Raw genomic sequence first — 22,609 nt, 5'->3', positions numbered from 1 at the left:
AGTCAGTCACATTCTAAAGAATAGTAAGTAACCAGTAGCGCGCGCTTGAACACGGCAAACGCGCGTATGAACGCACGCGCACATTATGATAATAATATTACGAGATTTATATTTAAAGGAATACTTTTTTTAATTTTTCCCGAAACGAATTATAGCGCCCTCGTTCAACAATGGAGCATTCGATGGAAGCAAAAACGGAGGTTGGTGCTTATTGTTTTACGTTTTAGTGCTAGGTACCATTTTTATTTAATTAACATTTATGTAGATAATGTTTGCGTGCCGTTCATCAATGCTGCGAATTGGTATATAACATATTGTTCATAGTACATAATGTAATAATTATTTTAAGATTGTGCTAAGCAACATTCGATTAGCATGTACAAAATTAAATATTTATGTATTTACTTTGGGTGAATTTTTAGTGGCATTTTATTCTTAGGTGCAGAATGAGGTTGAATTTCGATTGCTGTCCAACTAATTAAGTATTTAATTATTCTTCGAAACGATGCTCGGAAATTTATGGTTTCTAATGATAATAACGTGGTTTTGAGTTTTTACATTAGCATTTCTCATTCTTAATTATAATAACACAATAGAGACTTCAACCTATCGGATTAAAAGTATTCTGATGTAAAAAATCTAGTTTATAATTTTACCAGGCTACAATTTCACTTCATTAATTTCTTAATTGGAATAAATGTTGGTGTTCTTAATATCGAGGTGCAATAATTCAAAATAATAGTTTTGAAAGTCCACTTTAGTCTTATTCCACAGGTTTACGATGCGTAAAGCGAAATTAAAAAAAAAATCAACCGTGCGAATCAATCTATACTTTAAGTTTGAATTTATGAGTCAACCTTTAAAAGTTTAAATAATTATACAAATATACGAACGTGCTTTCCGTAGGATCAATTATTCAACAGTAACCAATCAGGTCAACTTTGTGCAATATTCACGAGCTCTCTCTGTCCTTTTCCAAATTGCATTTTATTATTGCTATATACTGAGTGTATGCTTTAAATAAATTTATTACTGATGCTAAATTTACTTTTACAACAATAGCTGCATATGATCTCAAAAAGAATGGAGAACTGTTTACAAATGGGTTAAAATATAAACCTTTTTTAACGCTGTAAATTCATATTTGGTTGACGAATTAAACAAATAAAAGGCTATTGTGATTTATACCAAGGTTAAGTTGATGCAATTTAAAGTAAACATCATTATTAATTTCAATAATAATTTCAAAGCAACACGGAGAAAACTTTTTGTTTTCCAGTTCTTACAGTTTTAACAATTCATTACAGTTTTTATATTCGGTAAATACTGTGTCGTATTTACACGAACCGTTTCTTTTGACAACATAACTTTTTTGTTTAAAATCTCCGATCCATTTAAAACATCATACTGCGTATCTTGACAATGCCCATAAATGCACATTTACGCAATATTTTGATAGACACAGCTTAGCTAATCATATCAAAGATCTGCTCATGCAATAGCTTCAAACAAAATGTATTATTTGTATGAAGAAACTAATTATACATACTGTCTACGTGCAAATGGTGTGTTGTTTAATTTCCTTATTAAATCAATCTCGTAATTAATTAAAATCTTGCCGTCACATTAACCTCCATGCTACTATTATTATTTTTAAAATGAAAATCTGATGTGCATTTATATGCCGAATATATAGGTATTATGTATATTATATGGCGAATAAACTTTACTAACTCAAATAAACTAATCATAGACTAGATATTTTTATCTCTTTTTATCTTCCTATTTAAAACACTTCCATAATTATCTTAGACAGATTTTATTACGGATTTCTCTTACAGTAATGAACATTAAAATACTATTAAATAAAATTTTAGATTGACGAATTTGATATGCATTTCGGTATTTACACTAATAAAATATTAAGGTTCATTTAATGTCTGGTCAATAAAAAATTACGTTTTGGGCAAGTCGAGATCAAGCGGACAAGTAAAATTTGAAGTGGTTTTTTAATTTACAATTTTAAGAAAATATTTATTTAGCACACTAAGCAATAAACGTATAATAATTAAAAAGAAATTATTCAATGTTAAAATGTAAATAAAATGGTTAATTAACTGCTTATCAATAACTGACATACCTAATATATTAGAATCTTAATCTCTCGGGTGACCGGGGCGTGGCGCGTCCCAGCCCCAGTGTGGTCAGAGCGCGGAGGGCCCAATCTCGGCGGTCCGTGCTGGAATCATGGTCCAGGCGGCTGGCCGATCCTTCGGCTGGTCGTAGGACCGTCGAGGCGATTCGCCCAGTCCTTGTCGACTGGGTGAATCGTGACAGAGGACGCCTCACTTTCCGGCTCACGCAGGTTCTCACTGGGCATGGTTGCTTCGGTGAGTTCCTGCACCGGATCAGAGCCGAGCCGACGGCAGAGTGCCACCATTGTGATTGCGACTTGGACACGGCAGAGCATACGCTCGTCGCCTGCCCCGCATGGGAGGGGTGGCGCCGTGTCCTCGTCGCAAAAATAGGAAACGACTTGTCGTTGCCGAGTGTTGTGGCATCGATGCTCGGCGACGACGAGTCGTGGAAGGCGATGCTCGACTTCTGCGAGTGCACCGTCTTGCAGAAGGAGGCGGCGGGGCGCGTTAGAGACGTGCAAGCCCGCCGCCGTCGAGGGGGGATCCAGGGAGGCGGATCTCGCCCAAGCCCTGGCCCTCTAAGTGTTTCGGGTCCCCCTCATATGTCGGTCTGGGGACCGGCGAGGGGGACCTAAGAAGACGTCGTGCAAGCTGCTCTGCACGCGTTTTACGCAAGAGCATCCGGGTGATGGAAGGCCGGCTATCCTCGACCCACGCTGGTTCTGACCCAGCGGGGTATTCCGTAGGATAGCTCACTCTAACCGGCGCCATCTAGGCGGGCTCCGGATAGCCTGCCGACCGAGAGGGCTGGTGGTCGTGGCGCCGACGACCGCCGGTCCGGCGTCCCGAGGGGGAGGGTGACGGGAGAGATGTGCTCCGCACTAAGCACTTCACTTTCCCCCCTTTGCCTTTTCATGAGTTCTGTCTCATGTGAGGTTTGGACGTTGGTTGTTGAGCGACAGGAGGTTTTAGTCGGTTTGACTCCGACATGCTCCGCCCGCCGTCCCCAGTGGAGGGCGGAAGTCCGGCGATTTCCTCCTGACCAAAAAAAAAATAATTTCTCGGGGGGGCCGAATTATAAAAATGCGAATTTGTAACCTACCGAAATTTGGTACATAAAACGCTATTTAATATAAGTAATTTAACATAAATACTTGTCATACTAATAACAGAACGAAGAAAACATTACAAGGAAACAGGTATAGAATAAAATGTTTAAAAAATATAATAGTTTTTTAAAGTGTTATAATAATAATAGTAATTAATATTCATTCTTAAAATTATAAAAAGTACACTTTACACTGCGATGTCAAAGTAATCTTCAGTGTAAATTTAATTATTTTAGTAATTAAATAGATAGATTGTTGGCTCATGACAAATAATTAATGTATACTACGACGTAATAAAAACTCTCTAGAATTAATCAATAAAAAAAAATGCGATTTTTAATTTTAAGTTAAGTAACGATTGCGAATCTTTTCAGGAAATATTTTTTATGGACAATTTTAAAATATTTATGTATTTTACTGTAATGTAATATACCATTTTTGTTTAAATCTAAAAGTTTTTTTTCCAAATAAACTGAGAAGCTGGCGGATTAACATTGACAATAAACCATCTAAAACTAAGAGTTTATCTATTTAGATACCTAAGTACACGGTTGAAATTAAATAAAAACAATAGGTAATTTTTGTAATCATCCTTTGTGAGATTTATTTATATTTTTTATATTATATTTATATATAGGCTTTATTTAGGATTAGGCTTTAGGGTTATAGGCTTTGACTTATAATACGTATATACATCGATTGAGAAATAGTTTTTGTACATGTTCGGTTTTGTGGTACAATCTAGTTTATCATGTGGTTATCTATGATACTTGAAAGATAATTTGAATTGTGTCTGGTGGTGCAGTGGTTAGCGGCCCTGACTGTTGCCCCAAGGGTCGTGGTTTCGATTCCCACTTCGGACAAATATTGGGTGAAGAACACGACTGTTAGCTCTTTGTCTGGGTGTTTATTAACTATACCTATATATGTATCTATAAGTAAGTATTGTGGCGAAACATGTAATTCCGTCACGCGCATGCGCGACCGAAGGAATCTAGGAGGCCATGATCCCCGCCATTACAAAAAAAAGTATGTTTGTCAGTCTTTGGTACCTATAACACAGGGAATCATAAATTGAGGTCGGATGACCGGGCGAGATTCGTCTCTGATATAAAATATATACCCGCTTCGTGAAATATTATAATTTGCATTGTATCATCGTGTTGTTTTGTCTTCGTGAGCCGAAGGAATCCCGGAGTAGTTCGAGAAGTTTATTCACTCATACTTACGTATACATAATTTACTAACAATGTATCTTGGCTATTTGTGCCGCGAAATAGTCTTACGTAACGGCTTGTAGGCCGTGACAGCCGGTAAATTATACGATGCAAATCAAACTTCGACTACATATCTGAAGGTAAATCGAGGCATGCATGTTGTAATGATAATGTTATCTATGAGTGCTGGCAACCATTTTACACACAAGGTGGGCAGCAAAGTTTTCTTATACAGTTAAAAAATCATGAAAAATTAACGTATAGTAGGCAATAGTTGAGTATTATTTGAATTTGTAGTCTATGATTCGTATTTACAGCAATAAAAACCATCATTTTATTCTCAAGATCGATTGGAAGGTGTCGACGTCATTAAAACTCTAGTCACAATCATTCCACGATAACCTTCGCTGTGATGCCTCAGGAATGGCTTCACGTATCCGAGCATCGTGAAGTTAGTAAACAACCTTCAAACCGCAACAGCCGACAAAACTGTTAGATTTGAGAGACAGCGTCGAGCGCCGTCCGACCGTGACGTAATAGCTAGGAGCCCCTTATACTCGTATCGAGTGACGTCACTATCTTGGGCAAATCCTGGAACACATGCCAGTGTCTAATAAATAATTCAAAGACAGTGAAGTAAATGAATCTTGTATAGAAATTGAGTTCCGTGTTAGATTGTTTGAACAATCAATAAGCACAATGAACGAGAAAAATATTGAAAAACATGGCTTATTAGCTCGGGGCTCGGGGTATGTAAGTTATAACCCTGATTTTCTGAACTTGGTTTTAATTCTGAAGTAAGTCTCGTTGCAAATCTTAGTGAGAAATAAGATTATTGCGTTTTAAAATCTGGATCAGTTTTGAGGCAAAGGGTGACGTGGAATACAAAACCAATAATTGTCGATGCTTCTAAGGCGTAGTCACATTGCTTATTGTTTGCTCAAGCACTTTCAGCAATGCCTCGCTTGAGATGTCGAGCGCAGACATCCAAGTAACGTCTAGACATTCCCCAATTATCAAAACAACGAGCAGCGGCTTGGCTCTGCCCCTGGCATTGCTGACGTCCATGAGCGACGGTGACCACTCACCATCAGGTGGGCCGTATGCTCGTCTGCCTACAAAGGCAATAAAAAAAAAAAAAAAAGAGTAAAAATCATCTTCTGCTTCAAAGAAGTGCTCTGAGGAATTATTCGAATTGATACCGGCATCTCGTTTTTACCATCGCACCGCCCGCTACCGGAGTAGAGTTCATCCATACTACCTGGAACCACTGCGGTCATCCACGGTGCGTTTCCAGAGGTATTTTTTGCCACGTACCATCCGGCTATGGAATGAGCTCTCCTCCACGGTGTTTCCCGAGCGCTATGACATGTCCTTCTTCAAACGAGGCTTATGGAGAGTATTAAGCGGTAGGCAGCGGCTTAGCTCAGCCCCTGGCATTGCTCAAGTCCATGGGCGACGGTAACCACACACCATCAGGTGGGCCGTATGCTCGTCTGCCTACAAGGGCAATGAAAAAAAAAATGGGAGCTACTTTTAGGAAATTCTTAGTATTGGAAAAATGTTATTGCATTCGAGATTTGCACTCAAGGCGTCGACAATTAGATATGATAATCGCCTACCATCACGTAGATTGCTACATCGTTTGTCTGTCTACACACTAATTATCTACAATTCTTAATGACAAATGGAGTAATAATGACACAACATTTTCAACGAATCGTATTTGATTAGGTAAAGGTGTTGATTTCGTTGATCTTTTATGTTCATGTACAGTGTACGTATACATAATATTATGATCAACGGTGTGGTAGGACCTCTTGTGAGTCTGCACGGGTAGGTACCACCTAGCCTGCCTATTTCCGCCGTGAAGCAGTAATGCGTTTCGGCTTGACGAGTGGGGCAGTCGTTGTAAAACTTATATCTCTAGGTGGGTGGCGTACTTACGTTATAGATGTCTATGGACTCCAGTAACCATTTAACACCAGGTGGGCTGTGAACTAGTCCACGCACGCTAGAAAAAAGAAAAAAAAAGTCAGATTAGTCGTGGCCGAAGCTATCATATAAACGTGCCAATGGCAAAAATTTCGGACTAATAATTTAAAATTTTTACGTATTATATACATAATATATGTATATACCCAATGAAACCCAAAACGAATATTGATGAAATTGTTCGAAATGTTAGACGCGGTAAACATAAAAAAATGTAAAAAAATACATTTCCCTGCATTTAAATTTATTTTTAGAATTTTTTTGTAAATAGATACATAATTCGACGCTTGAAAGGCAAACGTGACTAAGCGACAATAACTACATAAACGATAGGCAATAACCATATTCGATGCGCAAAAAAAATATATTTCTAGGTCTATTCAAATCATTTCAATCCTACAGCTACTAGCTAGATTCTACTACAGCTAGATTTGTTAAAATAAATATTGTTTTCAGGTATTTCAACTTTAAATTAGTCTACTGTAAAGTTTACAAATTGTCGCTTAGTCACTTTTGCCTTTCAAGCGTCGATATGTTCTTAATTTTTCTGAAGATTGAATGCGAGATGAAGGTAATGCTTCCGGTTGGCAACCTTAAATAGGTTCAGGCTTCATTGTAAAATCATATAAAAATATACATACGTAATTCTTTGAAACGCAAGTTCCAGTTTTTCTTTTACTAAAGCCTGCATGCATTGCAGTACAATAAAACAAGAGCGGGGGCGCGCGGGCGGCTGCTTCGAATGCACTGTATTTAGTTCGGAATTTTTTTAACTTTCGTTATGAAATATCAATGAAAATACATAATATCCAATCGGACTAGCAGACGAATATCAATAAAATCCAACATTAATACATTTTGCTGCGCAATTGTGAATCAATTGCGTTTATTATCGCCGTCAGTATAATGTTCTATCAATAAATTTTACACGATATCCTTGTGTTGAATTAATAAATTTTAAGTAAATGGAAATTAGACTCTAAGCAGGTTATCGTATAATGTGATATGTGATGTGTTTACAATAAATCGTGTGATTTAATACAACAGTCGATGTGGTAGATATTGTTCCTATAGAAACGTCATAATAATAAAATTATGAATGTTCATGTTTAAACAAAAAATAAGTAATAACTTATCTTTTTTATTTATTAGACAGGCTTTGCCGATAAGTTCACGTGTCGCATTATATTAATCAGTTCCTGGGGCACATGGTCTCAAGTTGGAACGTTAATACCATAGGTCATCTTGATATTTCTTCTCATTCTCAGTAACAAGCAGAATGGTGGTATCAAACCCTGACCTCTGATAAATTGCCTTATCACAAAAATTATTAGTGAAATTAAAACATTTTACTGATGTGTGTGACGTTCATTGCACGATGTCGTTGTAGCTTAAAGTACATAAATCATTATTGTTTAATTATTTAGAATAAACTGTATATAATATATACCTGAAGAACCGAACTACGTTAAAATCATTCATTAATATATTTAATCACAAGCCCTATGCCACAGGCCATAAGAGGCTACAGCGCTTACTCTCGAGACCACGGACGCTGTAGATGCAACAGATGAATCAAAATATGTGAAACTAACAAAAGACTAGCTTCGCTTCGGGGACTAAAATTTATTATTAATTTTATTGAATTTTCTTTTATACAAATCTGAATCTGAGAAACTGATGTAATATAGGATATTGTATAGCAAATTGTTTTTAGTACTAGGCTCTACCACATGGCTCTCAAAGTACTTTGTCAGCACTGCCATTTCTCTGCCAACCTTTTCAAATACCCTCACTTCTGGTTGCTTCTGGAAATTCATAGAATTACAAGCGTCTTTTACGCTATTCCAATAGATAATTTCAAGTGAAACCTGCCAACGTAGCTTGCAACCGACATGTGTTGGTAAAAGTTGATTGTTTTTCAAAATACTCACATTGAAAGTTGGTATAAAATTTTCTGGAATAGGTAACTTTATTGCTCCAAATGACGTCATTTGAAAGCATTTATTGTATTGCTAGACATGAGTAATAAATGTTTAGAATCTGCCCCCTTTCCGGAAACCAATGAATGTAATGGCTTTGGTGGCGGTACCAATGGCGTCAATTTGACTTGACCGCTCGTACATTTTTAAACTTACATGCCTTGTGTAATATTGGCACAAAGCATTAATTAGTCCAATAGCAACGATTGGCCGTGAACTGTGAAATATCAGTTTTTTTACATCCTCGTATTATATAACTTATTTAATATTTTCATACAATACATACAAATTAAATAATAATACCTACCTTTGGTAATAATAATATTACATTACATTACATTACATGTGCTACGTTAATAATAAGAAAATAAATTAATTAAATACTAAATTAATAATATTAAAATAATATTAATAAATAATAAGAATAATAATTTAATAACTAAAATATATTATTAAAAGGAGTCCCTTTAGGCAAGGTTCCGAAGATACTGGCAATATTTAATATCATATAATGTAATTATATTATATAACTTCGACCGAAGCATTTGTTTTAAACGAAATTAAATTTTTTTACATCCTCTTTGACGATATTTGCAGAATGCATTCTGTCAATGTTATGTCAAATGTCATAAGGTTAGGTACGTTAGAAAATCGTTGGAAAATATATAATATTCTTAAATTTTCTAATTTTCCGCGCATTTTTTTTCTTTTTTTCATAAAAACCTTCTTACATTAACAAGCACAACGGAAAAATTATTATCGAAATCGGTCGAGCCATTTACGCGCGATGCCGTGACCAAGGGAAATGGGGATAGGAAATAGGGAATTCGGTAGGCAGCGGCCTGGCTCTGCCGCTGGCATTGATGAGGTCCATGGGCGACGGTAACCACTCAACATCAGGTGGGTCGTATGCTCGTCTGCCTACAAGGGAAATAAAAAAAATAGGGATTCATTTATATATACGTAATATGTATATAGATTGAAATACAAGAAGAAATATGGTTCCACTGTGGCACTGCTGACATTCTTGAGCATCGGTGACCACCTCAGGGGAGCCGTACGCCTCTTTATCTATTAAAGATAAAGTACGGCGGTAAACTACGGTAATTAATAATTATATAATAGTTATAGGATACCACCGAAAGCCTACGGCATCTCGTTTGCGGAATTATGTACAATAATATAAGAAAACGTAACGTCTCGGTCTCGTTGCATCAGTGGTTCGTCGAAAGTGAATGTGACAATGAACACAGCTCTCTCTTTGCAAGGCCCGTGGCTGTCTGTCGCTTTGTACAATTTTACTGTCATAAAATTCACCGCTTGGTATTTGTAAACTAAACGGCATCGCGCTTCTTAGTAACTCTGTAACTAATCTAAATAAACAAAAAAAAAACAGTCGAATTGAGAACCTCCTTTATTTTTGAAGTCGGTTAAAAATAATTTTTTTTTATTGCTCAGATGGGTGGACGAGCTCACAGCCCACCTGGTGTTAAATGGCTACTGGAGCCCATAGACATCTACGACGTAAATGCGCCACCCACCTTGAGATATAAGTTCTAAGGTTCAAGTATAGTTACAACGGCTGCCCCACCGTTCAAACCGAAACGCATTACTGCTTCGCGACAGAAAAAGGCAGGGTGGTGGTACCTACCCGCGCGGACTCACAAGAGGTCCTACCACCAGTATATCTCAAATCATTTTATAATAATTTACAGTTGACAACATAATGTACATAACTAAGAACTCTAATGAAATCCGTAGAGCTTAATCAATCGAATCGACACTGTATTTTTCTTTATTACTTATTAGATACACGAGGTTATATCACAGTAACATTAAATATAATTTTTGAGTGTTCTCAGTAAACTGTCGGAATATTGTTGCACTATAAAGAATTTACTTGAGAACTATTTTTTATAAATTATTTTATAACGAAAATTAGCAACTTTTAATTCTGAACTTTTATACGGAAAAACCAAGTCCATACATTAATTTTCGATATTATAAACGTAAAAGAAGAAATATTTTTCAATACTCAATTATTTTAATTCAACTTTAGTATGTCGTAAGTACTGTAAGAGCTTAATTTATAAGAAAAACGTACTTAAATTATATTCTTTTGATCGAAAACATTAGTTATTCTAAATGTTTTTCTTTTTTGAAGAAAGAGCCCTCAAATAAAAATTTAGTTATAAATAAAAGTTATTTGTATTCATTTCCGGAAGTTATCTCTATTGATTCAAAATTTAAATACACTAAAGCTAATAAACGGGCTCTAGATTTACGAATGCTATATTACATACGTTACGTTCTATCGTCTTTCGTTTTTACGTTCGTGTGCTCACTAAATATGGATACAGTAAAATAAGTTATCTTAATCCGTTATCTTTTGTGTGAGTGAAGATAAGAAGTCATCTGGATTGTCTCAAGTATTATAGGTACGGCAAGCAACGGATTTTCTTTGCCGTTGACAACTGTAGCTATCCACGATATCTACTGATAGAGACCTTGTATTCAGAAGATAAAAATGAAATCAATCATGTGGAAATTTTATTGATGGTTTTCGAAAATATTGTAATACTAAGGAACTCATTTCTGGGCACAGTGCTGTTCAAGTCACGCTATAGCAATCAAAATTCGTGATTGTAAAATATACCGTGTACACATAATTGCCAAAAGTATACTTACCAGTGTGCCTACAGTAATCTAAGCAAGACAGTGATGTCTCTTTTTTTTCAAACATGTTTTGGAGATTTCGCGTGGATCCTCCCATTCGACCTTGGACCGTATATTGCTTTGCTATTAAACCCAATTGAGGTCATAATGTAATGCGAATGACTCTGTGGTGGCGAGCTAACAACTTTCTTTTCTTTAGGTAAAGGCGAATTTACGTTACGAAATTAGTGGCATGAAACTAATTTCGTGACATTAGTTTTACCAACAGTTTCACGTGTAATTTAATACTTTCGTAATGCATGCATTAATTTCATGCATGCAAATTAGTTTCGTGCCCTGCGCGATTTTTTGGTGAAATGAGTGTCATGCAACTAATTTCATAGTGTAGACGCGACGTGAAACTAATGTCGCGAAAGGGCCTGCGTTGTGCGGACGTGTGTATTGTTAGTTCGGACGCGCTTCAAGCGTTGAAAATGGAAAACCAACGATGGAGTATAAAAAAATAAAATAGATCTTATTAATGAATATCAGCGACAAGGGTGTCTCTGGGACCCGAAACACCTACAGTAAAAATCAAAATTGTTTTCACTCATTCGAAAATAGTTTTTATTACTCTCAGGATCTTCATCTGCTAATTCAGAGACTAAATTCATTGCACCTAAATGCCTTCTTGTTGACCATCCTCGAATCTACCAACTTTTTTTTTTCTTGATAGCCCTTTTTTTAAGTTCATAGGTATATAAGCATTTTTTTAGCTACATTGAAAATAGCAAAATATAGCTTTGATGCTGACGGCGCCATGGTTACTGCGATACTGTGGATTTCGCGACACAAATTTTTTTACGAAATTACTTTCGCATATATCGAAACTACTTTCGTGAAACTGAGCTCAACATGCATGACACTAATTTCGTAATGTAAACTCCGCATTAAGCTTCCCAAAACAAGATTTTTTTGTTAAAAATTAACTTTGCTTTTCGTTTAATTTGGGATTGCCGTATTTTTCGTTTCCGTAACTTAAATGTTGCCTCACCGCCTTTATAGTACTAGATGCATCTATATATTAATACGTGAAGGAAAAACTTTGTATCCCTTTTTACGATAATTGCGCGGACGGAGGAGTATGAAATTTCGCACACTTTTAGAGAATACCTATGAGAAGGCGTGCAGAATGTTAATATTTTTTTATTATGCCTAAATCAATAAAAAAATATTACACACACTACCACGTATTCGACACACACACGCATGCACACTATTTATTTATTGTCAAACTTTTCTTCTTGACGTCTGTGGTCCAATTGAGAATAGGATAGATATTGTGGGTCTTTATTAATATTTTTCTATAGTGTCGTAGTCTTGGCGAAATTTGTGATTATAGAAGTATAATAGTCTTTGAAAATAGAATCAGAATAGTGTAAAAACTTACTATTTCAATTAAATATAGTCGAATTTCGACTACTGCGGGACCACTAGTACTAAAAAATAGATGATGACGCAAAAGGATAAAACGCATAGTGCATTCGTATCGAACGATTCGACTGTCCCAAAGTTATCTAACCAGTAGCCCGGTTCAAGGAAAGGTACAAAATTTTCTTATGAAATACGTACTAAATATATGTTCACGAAGGAATAACAATGTGTAATAAAAATCAAGCCCGAATTATTTTTATTGTTATTTGAGCGTTAATGGATGTAGGGCGTTTTGTGAGCACGCAAGGTTAGATTCCACCATACTGCCTATTTCTGTCGTGAAACAATAAGGCGTTTCAATTTGAATGACAAGCCTGACGTTGTACTATAAAAGTAAGACTTGGGCCTCATGTCTCAATGTAGATGGCGGCATTCACGTTGTTGATGTGTTGATTTGAAAGAAAAAAAAAGTCGGACATACATAATAGAAATACTAGGAACAAGCACCAGCTTGTTGTGCCGATGAGTAGGTTACATAAGATACGAAATTCATTCGGGTGTTTGTCTGTGCGCCTGTACAACAAAATCCCACAAGATGTTCAGAACCTACATATACATAGGTTTAAGAAAACTATTAAAAACATATGTGCAATAAAGCTTACTATAAAGTCAATGATTATCTAGAAGATTGCAGAAAGTGGGAATGAGTTGCTCGCTCCGGGCATTTCAATATTGTAGTAATTGTTACGTTATAATACTCATTGTAAAAAATTCATATTTAAAAAAAAACCTAATATTAAATAAATAAAAATATAATTTCATATTAAAAAAAAAAAGACATGCCCGCTGAGTTTCTTGCCAATTCTTCTCAGGACGGAGGCTAGTTCTTGTGAATTGGCGGTAGTTCTTTTGACGTTCAACAAGTATGTACTTTTATTTATGTTGAATAATTTTTGTTTGATTTGATTTGATTTGATGTCATCTTAGCAGTAAATTAAAAAATTATGTTTAAGCCCATCTTCTAGTAATTAAATTGTGTTGAACACATTTTGATAAGCCTCTAACAGATAAAACACTTATATTTAAAACACGTAATCTGTTTACATTTAAAAAAGCGAGATACAGTCTGAATTGCCTTCACTTCATTTTGCAGAACAGTTCGCCTTGACACCGTCTTCGGAATTAATAAAACTCCCAATAAAACCTAAATAAATTTAAAAACATTTACTAATCGCATTTTTTTTTTGGACCTGTTTCGTTAACATTATGATTTGGATAGCAAGGATAACTGCCACTTTGATAATTGCGAAATCGAACCATATTGTAGTCGATGAGAGCTGAATTGATGCTGATATTTCAAAAGAATCATCTCAGTTTTGGTAGTGTCTCTGTTTTTTAACAGATAATATGTTATATTACCTGTTTTAGAAGTCTCGCCGCTACCACAGTATTTTTAATTTTAAACGTAACATTACATGAAAAGTCATAAATCTTAAAACAATATGGTTACAATCCAAAACATATGGCATTAAAATCCAGTTTTGAAAAAATTTCTAATCAACATGTTCTAAACAAAATTTAAATAAACGGTGTTCTTACAGAAGTCGTTAACCTGGTTGAGCACTGTTCATTTTCTTTTAGGTTTATTATTTTAAGCATTGTAGCATTAGTTACGGCACAACTTCACGAACTTTAAAGTCGATTATTCTTTATATATACAAATTAATTCATAAGCCCCTTCTATAATGAGAAAATAAATCGATCGACTCAATTGGTTAGGTACTTCATAATATGCGATTCGCGAAGCCCACAGACAGACCCATATTGTATATACCACCACACAACTAATACAATAATTGTGATGGAATAAAAATTACTTTAAGTCTTTTAATCACACAGCATCCTTAGAAATATACTAGACGGCGACAGCAACTTGTGAAATAGAAATCAAGACTAAAATTTGGGAAGACATATCAGCACGGATGTGGCTAAAATAGAAGCGGAAACTCAAAAAACCGGTGTATCGAGCTTAGCGTCGCTGTCAAACAAAAATCTGCTATGTGCAAAACTCTATTTTGAATTAATTAACAAGTAAAAACATTTTTGTATAAAATTTTATATGAAGATGAATTTTTAGAACTATATCAAATAAAAGCTATAGATAAATGTTAAACATACATAAACATAACAGTTTTTTTTATACGGTAGATAGGGCTGCGGACTATACGAAAAAATCAAACAGTAAAAATCACAAAAAGTGCACATAGTAGATTTTGGTTTGACAACGACGATATTCTGATTGTGTTTTAAAGACACGAACCTAATTCTAATATATATGTTTGAAAACATGAAACAAAACCCGCTCTCAATCGTTCTTACTTTAAAGTATCTTTCTGATTTAAGTGGTGCAAAATGTTTTTTGCTTTTCGTTCGAGCCATCTCTTGCATCGAAGTCAAAATAGATATGTTGGTATACATAAGGATAGTATGTTTAGATACGAAATCGTTTAGTAGAAGGTCGGTGTCAGCTATAAGAGATAAAGAAAACAATGATTGTCGATAAACGATTTTCTGAAACGCGGATCGATAACATGCGATTTGATGTACAAATCGGATGGAACATTCGATCATGATTTTAGAAATACGATCAAATACAGATATCGCACATCCCTATTGTATACAGATAATATTATTTTCCTTTGTCTGGGTTGATTCAATGACGTTATTAAGCCGAAGTTCGTATAATAACCTTGATTAATTTACAACAGGGAAAATCCGTTAAGTCTGGTCAGTCTTTAACATGTTTTGAATGATTTAGTGTAATTAATGTAGTTTTCAAAGAAATACGTCACAAACCTATTAAAACAAAACAGACTATAGTATTCGTTAATATATGAAAGAAGTTATCAGAGAACAAATATATTTTAAAAATGTTTATAAGCTAAAAACTCAACATTCCTTAGTGTGAAGAAATACAAAATGCATACGATATTAAATTTACACAATTTAAGATGGTGACGTAACCGGATAACCACCTACGGGAAACATAACTTATTAAGATAAACAAGAATTTCGTAAAAAAAAAAGCAGAAAAGGACAGGCATAAACACCGTACGTAACTTGGCGAGCCTTAAATTCTAAAATATTGGGCAAGCGCCAACACGAATGGACATCCATCTCTGTATTTTATTATGAAAGTACAAAAATAAATTATCTATTGCGAAATAAACAAATTCGTCGTTTATTTATGTTGTATTAATTAATATATCTTACTGAAAAATAAAACTTAGCTTGAGCATTCACCTGGTTCTGATTGTAAATTTAAATCTATTTCGTAGTTTGAGAGGCAAAATATTTGCATTAAACTGCTGCCTGGCATTTTCTAGGCAAAGTTTTGTATTGACAACATTGGTAACGTTTGTTAAGGTAAAACAACAGTAATTTTGTTATTAAGGACAAACGTTGTCTAGGAACGGTGGCTAGGTTCTTAGTCAATCGCCATCGCTCATGGAAATCGGCCAAGTCAGGCTCACAGTCCAGTGACTGATTAATGCTGACAAAATTTAATAGACGAATGATATATTCAAATGACACAATAAATTATCTTGAAATCAGAACGGAAAATGACTGTCCTGGTTTATAACTCAATTAGCAGTAAAATGAATGGTTCTGTGATTACGTTAGGACAAGCTGTATTTATTACCTACTTTCGACCACGGTTCATGCAATCCAGTCTAAATGCAAGATATAATGAAAAGGTTAATTACCTTATACATATAATATGTACACATTTAAAAAAAATATAATTCCTTCCATATCAAATTGGACACGTTTTGTTCACTTAAAACATGCAATAAGCATTTCCAAGGTTAAAAAATCCTTTTCAACCAATAGTATGACTGAATGCTGATAAAAAAAATATAATGTGTCGAAACAGCGTTCGTGTTGTACGCTCTCTAGAACTAATTTATCACCTGTCCTGGTGAAACTGGAAAGGCCTCCGGGCCACCAGTAATGCTTCAATCATAAAAAAAAAAAACTAATTTAACCCCAAGTTCTCACTCAAACCCTCTATCTACATCCAGACTCGACCATTGTGTTTCGATTCTCTTTTTAAAATGTAATGTATAAAGCCAACTGTCAATTCCAATCGGCATTCAAGTATTGTACGTTGCATAATAACTAAGAAAGCATAGTGGGTAATGCATACCGCGGTCCTGTGTGGTGTCATTCAAGGAAAACTTCCGCTTCCTCAAACAATTGCTCAAGTACGACATAATTCACCTCAGCCGTATGTGGACAAGCTCAAATCTTATACCTTTAAACGAGCAATTCTTGTATATATATATAATATAATCTGAATCTCGGAAACGGCTCCAACGATTATCATAAAATTTAGTATACAGGGGATTTCGGGGGCGATAAATCGATCTAGCTACGATTTATTTTCAGGAAATGTTGTTTTATTCGTGTTTTTAATAATCAACTCTTCCCGACATCTATTGGTGAATAATAATACTATTTTTCTTAATTGAGGACAACTAACCGCTTTAAAGACACAACAAGATGGCGTTATCAAAAAAAAACCGAGCTAAGCTCGGTCATCATCTAGTATTTCTTAAAACATTATGGAGAAACGCATGGAAAAGTTTGTCTTGAGACGGGCGTGGTTTTTCCAATCACTTGTTTAACCCAATACCTTCAAATGGCTTTTTGTTTTATGACTATTAAGTAACACTAAAATAACACGAAGAATGACGTATCCACTAAGAAATATGGTAAACGAAGCTTGTAGATGTCGATGCAAAGACTGTACCTATCTGTTGTGTTTTTTATAACCAATCTATTTGTGTTACTTAATATAAACTAGTTATATTTAAAGTGCTGTTATTGCCGCTAGACAGCGCTCATAAATCAATTGCTAGCTGTAATTTAACTATGAATCTACTAATATATTTCGCAGCACAATGAAATCGTCATTTTGAAGTCGTCGTGGCCTAACGGATAAGACGTCCGGCAATTTCGTGTTGAGCGATGCACCGATGTTCGAATCTCAGGCGGGTACCAATTTTTCTAATGAAATACGTACTCAACAAATGTTCACGATTGACTTCCACGGTGAAGGAATAACATCGTGTAATAAAAATGAAACCCGAAAAATTATAATTTGCGTAATTACTGGTGGTAGGACCTCTTGTGAGTCCGCGCGGGTGGGTAACACCACCCTGCCTATTTCTGCCATGAAGCAGTAATGGGTTTCGGTTTTAAAGGTGGGGCAGCCGTTGTAACTTACTTGAGACCTTAGAACTTATATCTCAAGATGGGTGGCGCATTTACGTTGTGGATGTCTATGGGCTCCAGTAACCACTTAACACCAGCTGGGCTGTGAGCTCATCCATCCATCTAAGCAACAATAAAAAAATAAAAAATTGGTTAATTCATTTCTTTTTTATAATCATCTGCCGTATCAATACCTATATTCAAAATGAAACGTCTAAATGCCAATGAACTTGGACAGCATTAATCCTTTTGTATGCAAATAAGCTCAATGTATTACCAGTTACTTTAAAATAAACAAGGTGTACCTATAACTGTGATCATAACAATCATAATATTATTCGGGGCATCGGAAATAGTCAGCCGGTCAAATGAAAATTTGTAAATAAAAAGCTTCATCACAATCATCAAAAATCTTTATTAAACAATTATTTTTCAATGGATTCACGGAAAAATTATAACACGGATTAAAATTATTTTGATCGTATCTATATCGATTTTATTCTATTCTCAAGCTTTTTAAATCACTCACTTTTTTACTAATAGGTAAAAATGTAAGTAATTTATAACTGTGTAAATTAAATCCGGAAGTGGATCTTGGCCCCCGAAATGAGATCTCGCTGTCCTTTCCGTTTCTCTTGCCTGTTATAAGTAAATACTAAAACATAATTGAATACTAAATAATCTATGATTACCAATTGTGGTCGTTCATAGCGTGGAATATGACACAGCGTTATCGTTATACCAAAAATATGTTGCTTTTTACACTTTTCTATATTGATTGCGGCTTATTTGCAGACGCTGCGACTATTCACTTCTTTATTCGACATTCTAGTTACAATGACACTAAAAGGAAACTTTTTAGTTACTATATCCAGAAAACACATAGCAAGACCAGAACAACAAATCTCGAATATTCTCGAAGAATGTTTGTTAAAGAACAAAACATGCGTTTCTAAGCCCTTCATCTGAAAACGATGAAACTTGTTGCTGTTGTTGGTGGCACTTCAGCGTTGGTTTCCATTAAAATACCACCAAAGTAACGTATGCGACACGCGAGTAATTTCAATAAATCGTTTTCTTTACCCAACTAACGATAGTCGATGGAACAGACAGAGCGTGGCTGGGTTTCTCTTACTAAACAATTATTTATGTCAGCTTATTATATTATTACGATGTAATGCTATTCGATTAGACTAAACAGCGGACCGACATAAGCCAAAGAAGTATTGAAATGTCACTCGAAAAACATTACTAGCGGTCTGTAGTGCTGTAATACCCACGCGTATTTATCATCTCTATTCTTGAAGAGATGCAGTCTTTCGTTTCAATTTGAAAGATGGGACAGCCGTCATTCAGGACATGAATAGACATTGTGGCGGGTAGCCATCACAGAACACAAGATATTTGACAGATGCCTGAATCTCCCATACAGCATTTTCAAGATAAGCTTGATATAAATACAAGTTCCGAACAACAGCATTCGGACCGTTGATCTACTGAGCACTGTCATACGCTCGATGGGAGATCTTTCCTTCATCGTTAAAGCCTCTACAGCACAATGACCTAAGATCTCAAGACGAGTGGTTGAAATCATTTAGCAATATCTATGGTGTTTCGTGCCAGCTTAACACCAAATAACCAATAGTTCGTCTCTCCGTCTAGTCCAAAAAAGCCGTTTCGGAATATTCACATCAAAACAGGTTTTTTTTTTTTTTTAAATGATCTTACCAGAAAAATTCGTGGACATATTTGTCGCAACAGCGCCCAAGTATCATGAAATGCGAAGATCATAGTAAGAACCCGTTAAATAATAGTTTATACAATGTACATTCGAAAAATAATTTCGAAAATGTGGAACTTAAAAAAGTATTTAATAAATAGTTACGAACGTACCACAACCGCGAAAAAAAAATGTATAGATTCGCAAAACCAATTTCGTGCGCGATATTATCAAGCGTCTGCCTTGTGCCCCGTAATTGGTGCGGCTTCAACAAAGACAGAATTAAAGTCCAGTTGTTACCAGTTTTACATGCAATCTCCATCATGTGGAATTCGGAACAAGACACCGACCTGAATGTCGCGAGTAATTTTAGTGTTCAGTTGGCTCCAATTAACCCTTGTGCAGAAGCCGGTGCAATGATAAACGTAGTCGGTTTTCATATTGGGAAACAACTGATGTTCAATTGAAATTCATTAACAATGACCAAATTACAATATTCCATAAGTTTCATTCATTAGATTCAGCGTAAAATTGTATCATACACTAGTTGAACCCGTCCGCTTCGCTGGGCATTTAAAATTAACATTATTATTTCACACCCCCACAAAGATTCTCATCATTAACGCCCCCGCAACTGGTGTAGGGAGTCCAACACTCATATAAATATTAGCCTATCCATTAAATACATGTATTTTCTACATGGATGCCAAGTTTCAAGTCAATCGGATGCATAGTTCAGTAGTTAAAACGGAACATCCGTAAAACCACTTTAGATTTATATATTAGTATAGATTAATGATTATGATGTGTCTAAATGTAGTTATATTATAAACATTATAAGCCAGTAACTGTATATCGAGGGACGTAAAGTTATTTGGCTTAGGCGACACTTTTGCATCATTACAGCGGAGCCATTTAAAATTTGGAAAATAATATCATAACAAAAAAGCTACTTCAGTTATTTGAATGGTGTAAACTTAATTGAGGTTCAATTAAGAACATCGAATTGTTGATACTAATACCAAGTAAAACCTTTAATTATAAATATAGATGTGGCGTATTAAGCGAATTGTCGCTTAAACCAAATAGCCTTTACCCCTCGATATGATTATTATGTAACAAATAGTGGAACGCTGCTTAGGCAATCTTTAAAAAATTTGTTAATATAATTCTTATAGACGAAATGGGTTATAAAAAAGAAAATACACTGCAATTATTCATTACGTGAAAACGTTTGTGTCATCGTTCATTAGCTCATTATAAGACGGAACCGAAGTGAGGACACTCTGTGCACGCAAACATAAAATTACAAGAAGTTGTTTCTCTTCGAAACCAATCTTCAGTACTGGAAACAGTGAATGAAACAATTTTAATTAAGCAACTTTTTTTTTGTTTGTTATTGCTTAGATGGGTGGACGAGCTCACGGCCCATCTGATGTTAAGTGGTTACTCGAGCCCATAGACATCTACAACGTAAATGTGCCACCCACCTTGAGATATAAGTTCTAAGGTCTCAAGTATAGTTACAACGGCTGCCCCACCCTTCAAACCGAAACGCATTACTGCTTCACGGCAGAAATAGGCGGGGTGGTGGTACCTACCCGCGCGGACTCACAAGAGGTCCTGCTACCAGTTTTGTAACGAGGATATTAGCGTAAGTTTTATTGTTTAGTATTAATCGAATGATGTCGGTCCAGAATCCTTATGATCATGTTCAATCCAATAATGAAAGTGATTAGTTATTGTGGTTAGACGCGACCGAATATTCGCTGATCATATTAAGCGCGGAATATGTGAGAGTGCTACATGAAGATAAGTCATTTCATGAAATGTCCTTATTTAGTTGTTTGTCGTTACTTTAGTCTAATCCATAGAATATTTAGATGTATTTAGAGCAAAGTAAAAACGCATAATCTTTATGTTTGCATTGCTAAAGCATATATGAGTCGACTATTATCAAAGCCGGCAATGTGACTTTTGGACAATTATTGGTAAATCAGAAAAACGAATTATTGACTTTGTATTCCATTGGCAGTCACAAAACTCATCTGAACGACATCTTAGATAAATAACAGGTTAAGTATTAACCTTTATTTAATGCAGGTTTTGAACCGTATTCTTTGAAGGAGACGATTATATCCAAATCAATCTGTATTGACATATCAACAACATTTTTTTGTCCAAATGCACAGATTGCCACCTTTGATAATAGACGACTCAATTATCATAAGAAACTAAAATGAAGTAATCCATTTAAAATTATGTACTGAAAATGTACAATTTCTTAAGTGTAACAATACTAATAATTGAACCAGTATAAAGTTTCGAAAATATTTATGAAAAATTGAAACAAACATCTATATCGCTTAATTTACTCATCATGAATAACTTGAGTATGATAAAAACCGGCAGAATTAATTTAATAAAATTTTTAGACACGTATTCAAGATAAGCTAAGACCTAGTTTTTTATCAATGAACTAGCTGACCCGGAAGACTTCTTAGTGTCTCAATCGATAAATAAAATACCTAAACTTTTGTATAAAATTATCTTAAAACAAACTAAAGTAATCCATCCAACGGGGGACACATCAAAGGAAAAACAAAATTGTTTTTTTTTATTTAATTCCGAGCATTTTCATATTTATCTACCTTTTAAATCTTTTCTGGACTTCCACAAATAATTCAAGACCAAAAATAGCCAAATCGGTCCAGCCGTTTCCGAGTTTTAGCGAGACTAACGAACAGCAATTGATTTTTATATATATATAGATTTCAATTTACAAATGAGTTTTTAATTTAATAGCTAGTGGCCGTTTACGAAGTTCCCTGTCGCACGTCATTCCGGACACGGACTGCGACGTTAATTATAGCCCTGTCTGTTTAACTGACCAAAGCAATTAGCCAATGTGGTTGTTCTGGATTTCCACAAATAGACGCTAATTAATGTAAATGCCTAATAGATCGATAAGTAATTAACTCCAAAACACCCACATCGTTTAGATAATTAAATGATGTGCTAAATTTGTACGCTAATTTCGAAATGATTAGCCTGTATTTGGTGGTAATAGCGGTGTGGT

The 22,609-nt window shown here is 35.2% G+C and overlaps 1 protein-coding gene across 1 annotated transcript in view; it reads left to right on the top strand.

Moving 5' to 3' along the window:
• Positions 1–22,609, top strand: part of LOC114246925 (peptide transporter family 1) — a 37,070-nt gene continuing 14,461 nt past the window's right edge. The window contains exon 1 of the mRNA XM_028179678.2: positions 1–200. Coding sequence (XP_028035479.2) covers positions 171–200 — 30 coding nt within the window. The 5' untranslated portion in view covers positions 1–170. The remainder of the gene's footprint in view (positions 201–22,609) is intronic.

This window comes from Bombyx mandarina, chromosome 01, assembly GCF_030267445.1.
Source record: "Bombyx mandarina strain Sakado chromosome 01, ASM3026744v2".
NCBI classification, from domain to species: Eukaryota; Metazoa; Arthropoda; class Insecta; order Lepidoptera; family Bombycidae; genus Bombyx; species Bombyx mandarina.
Note: the sequence above shows the minus strand (reverse complement) of the source record. Positions and strands in the feature narration are given on the sequence as shown.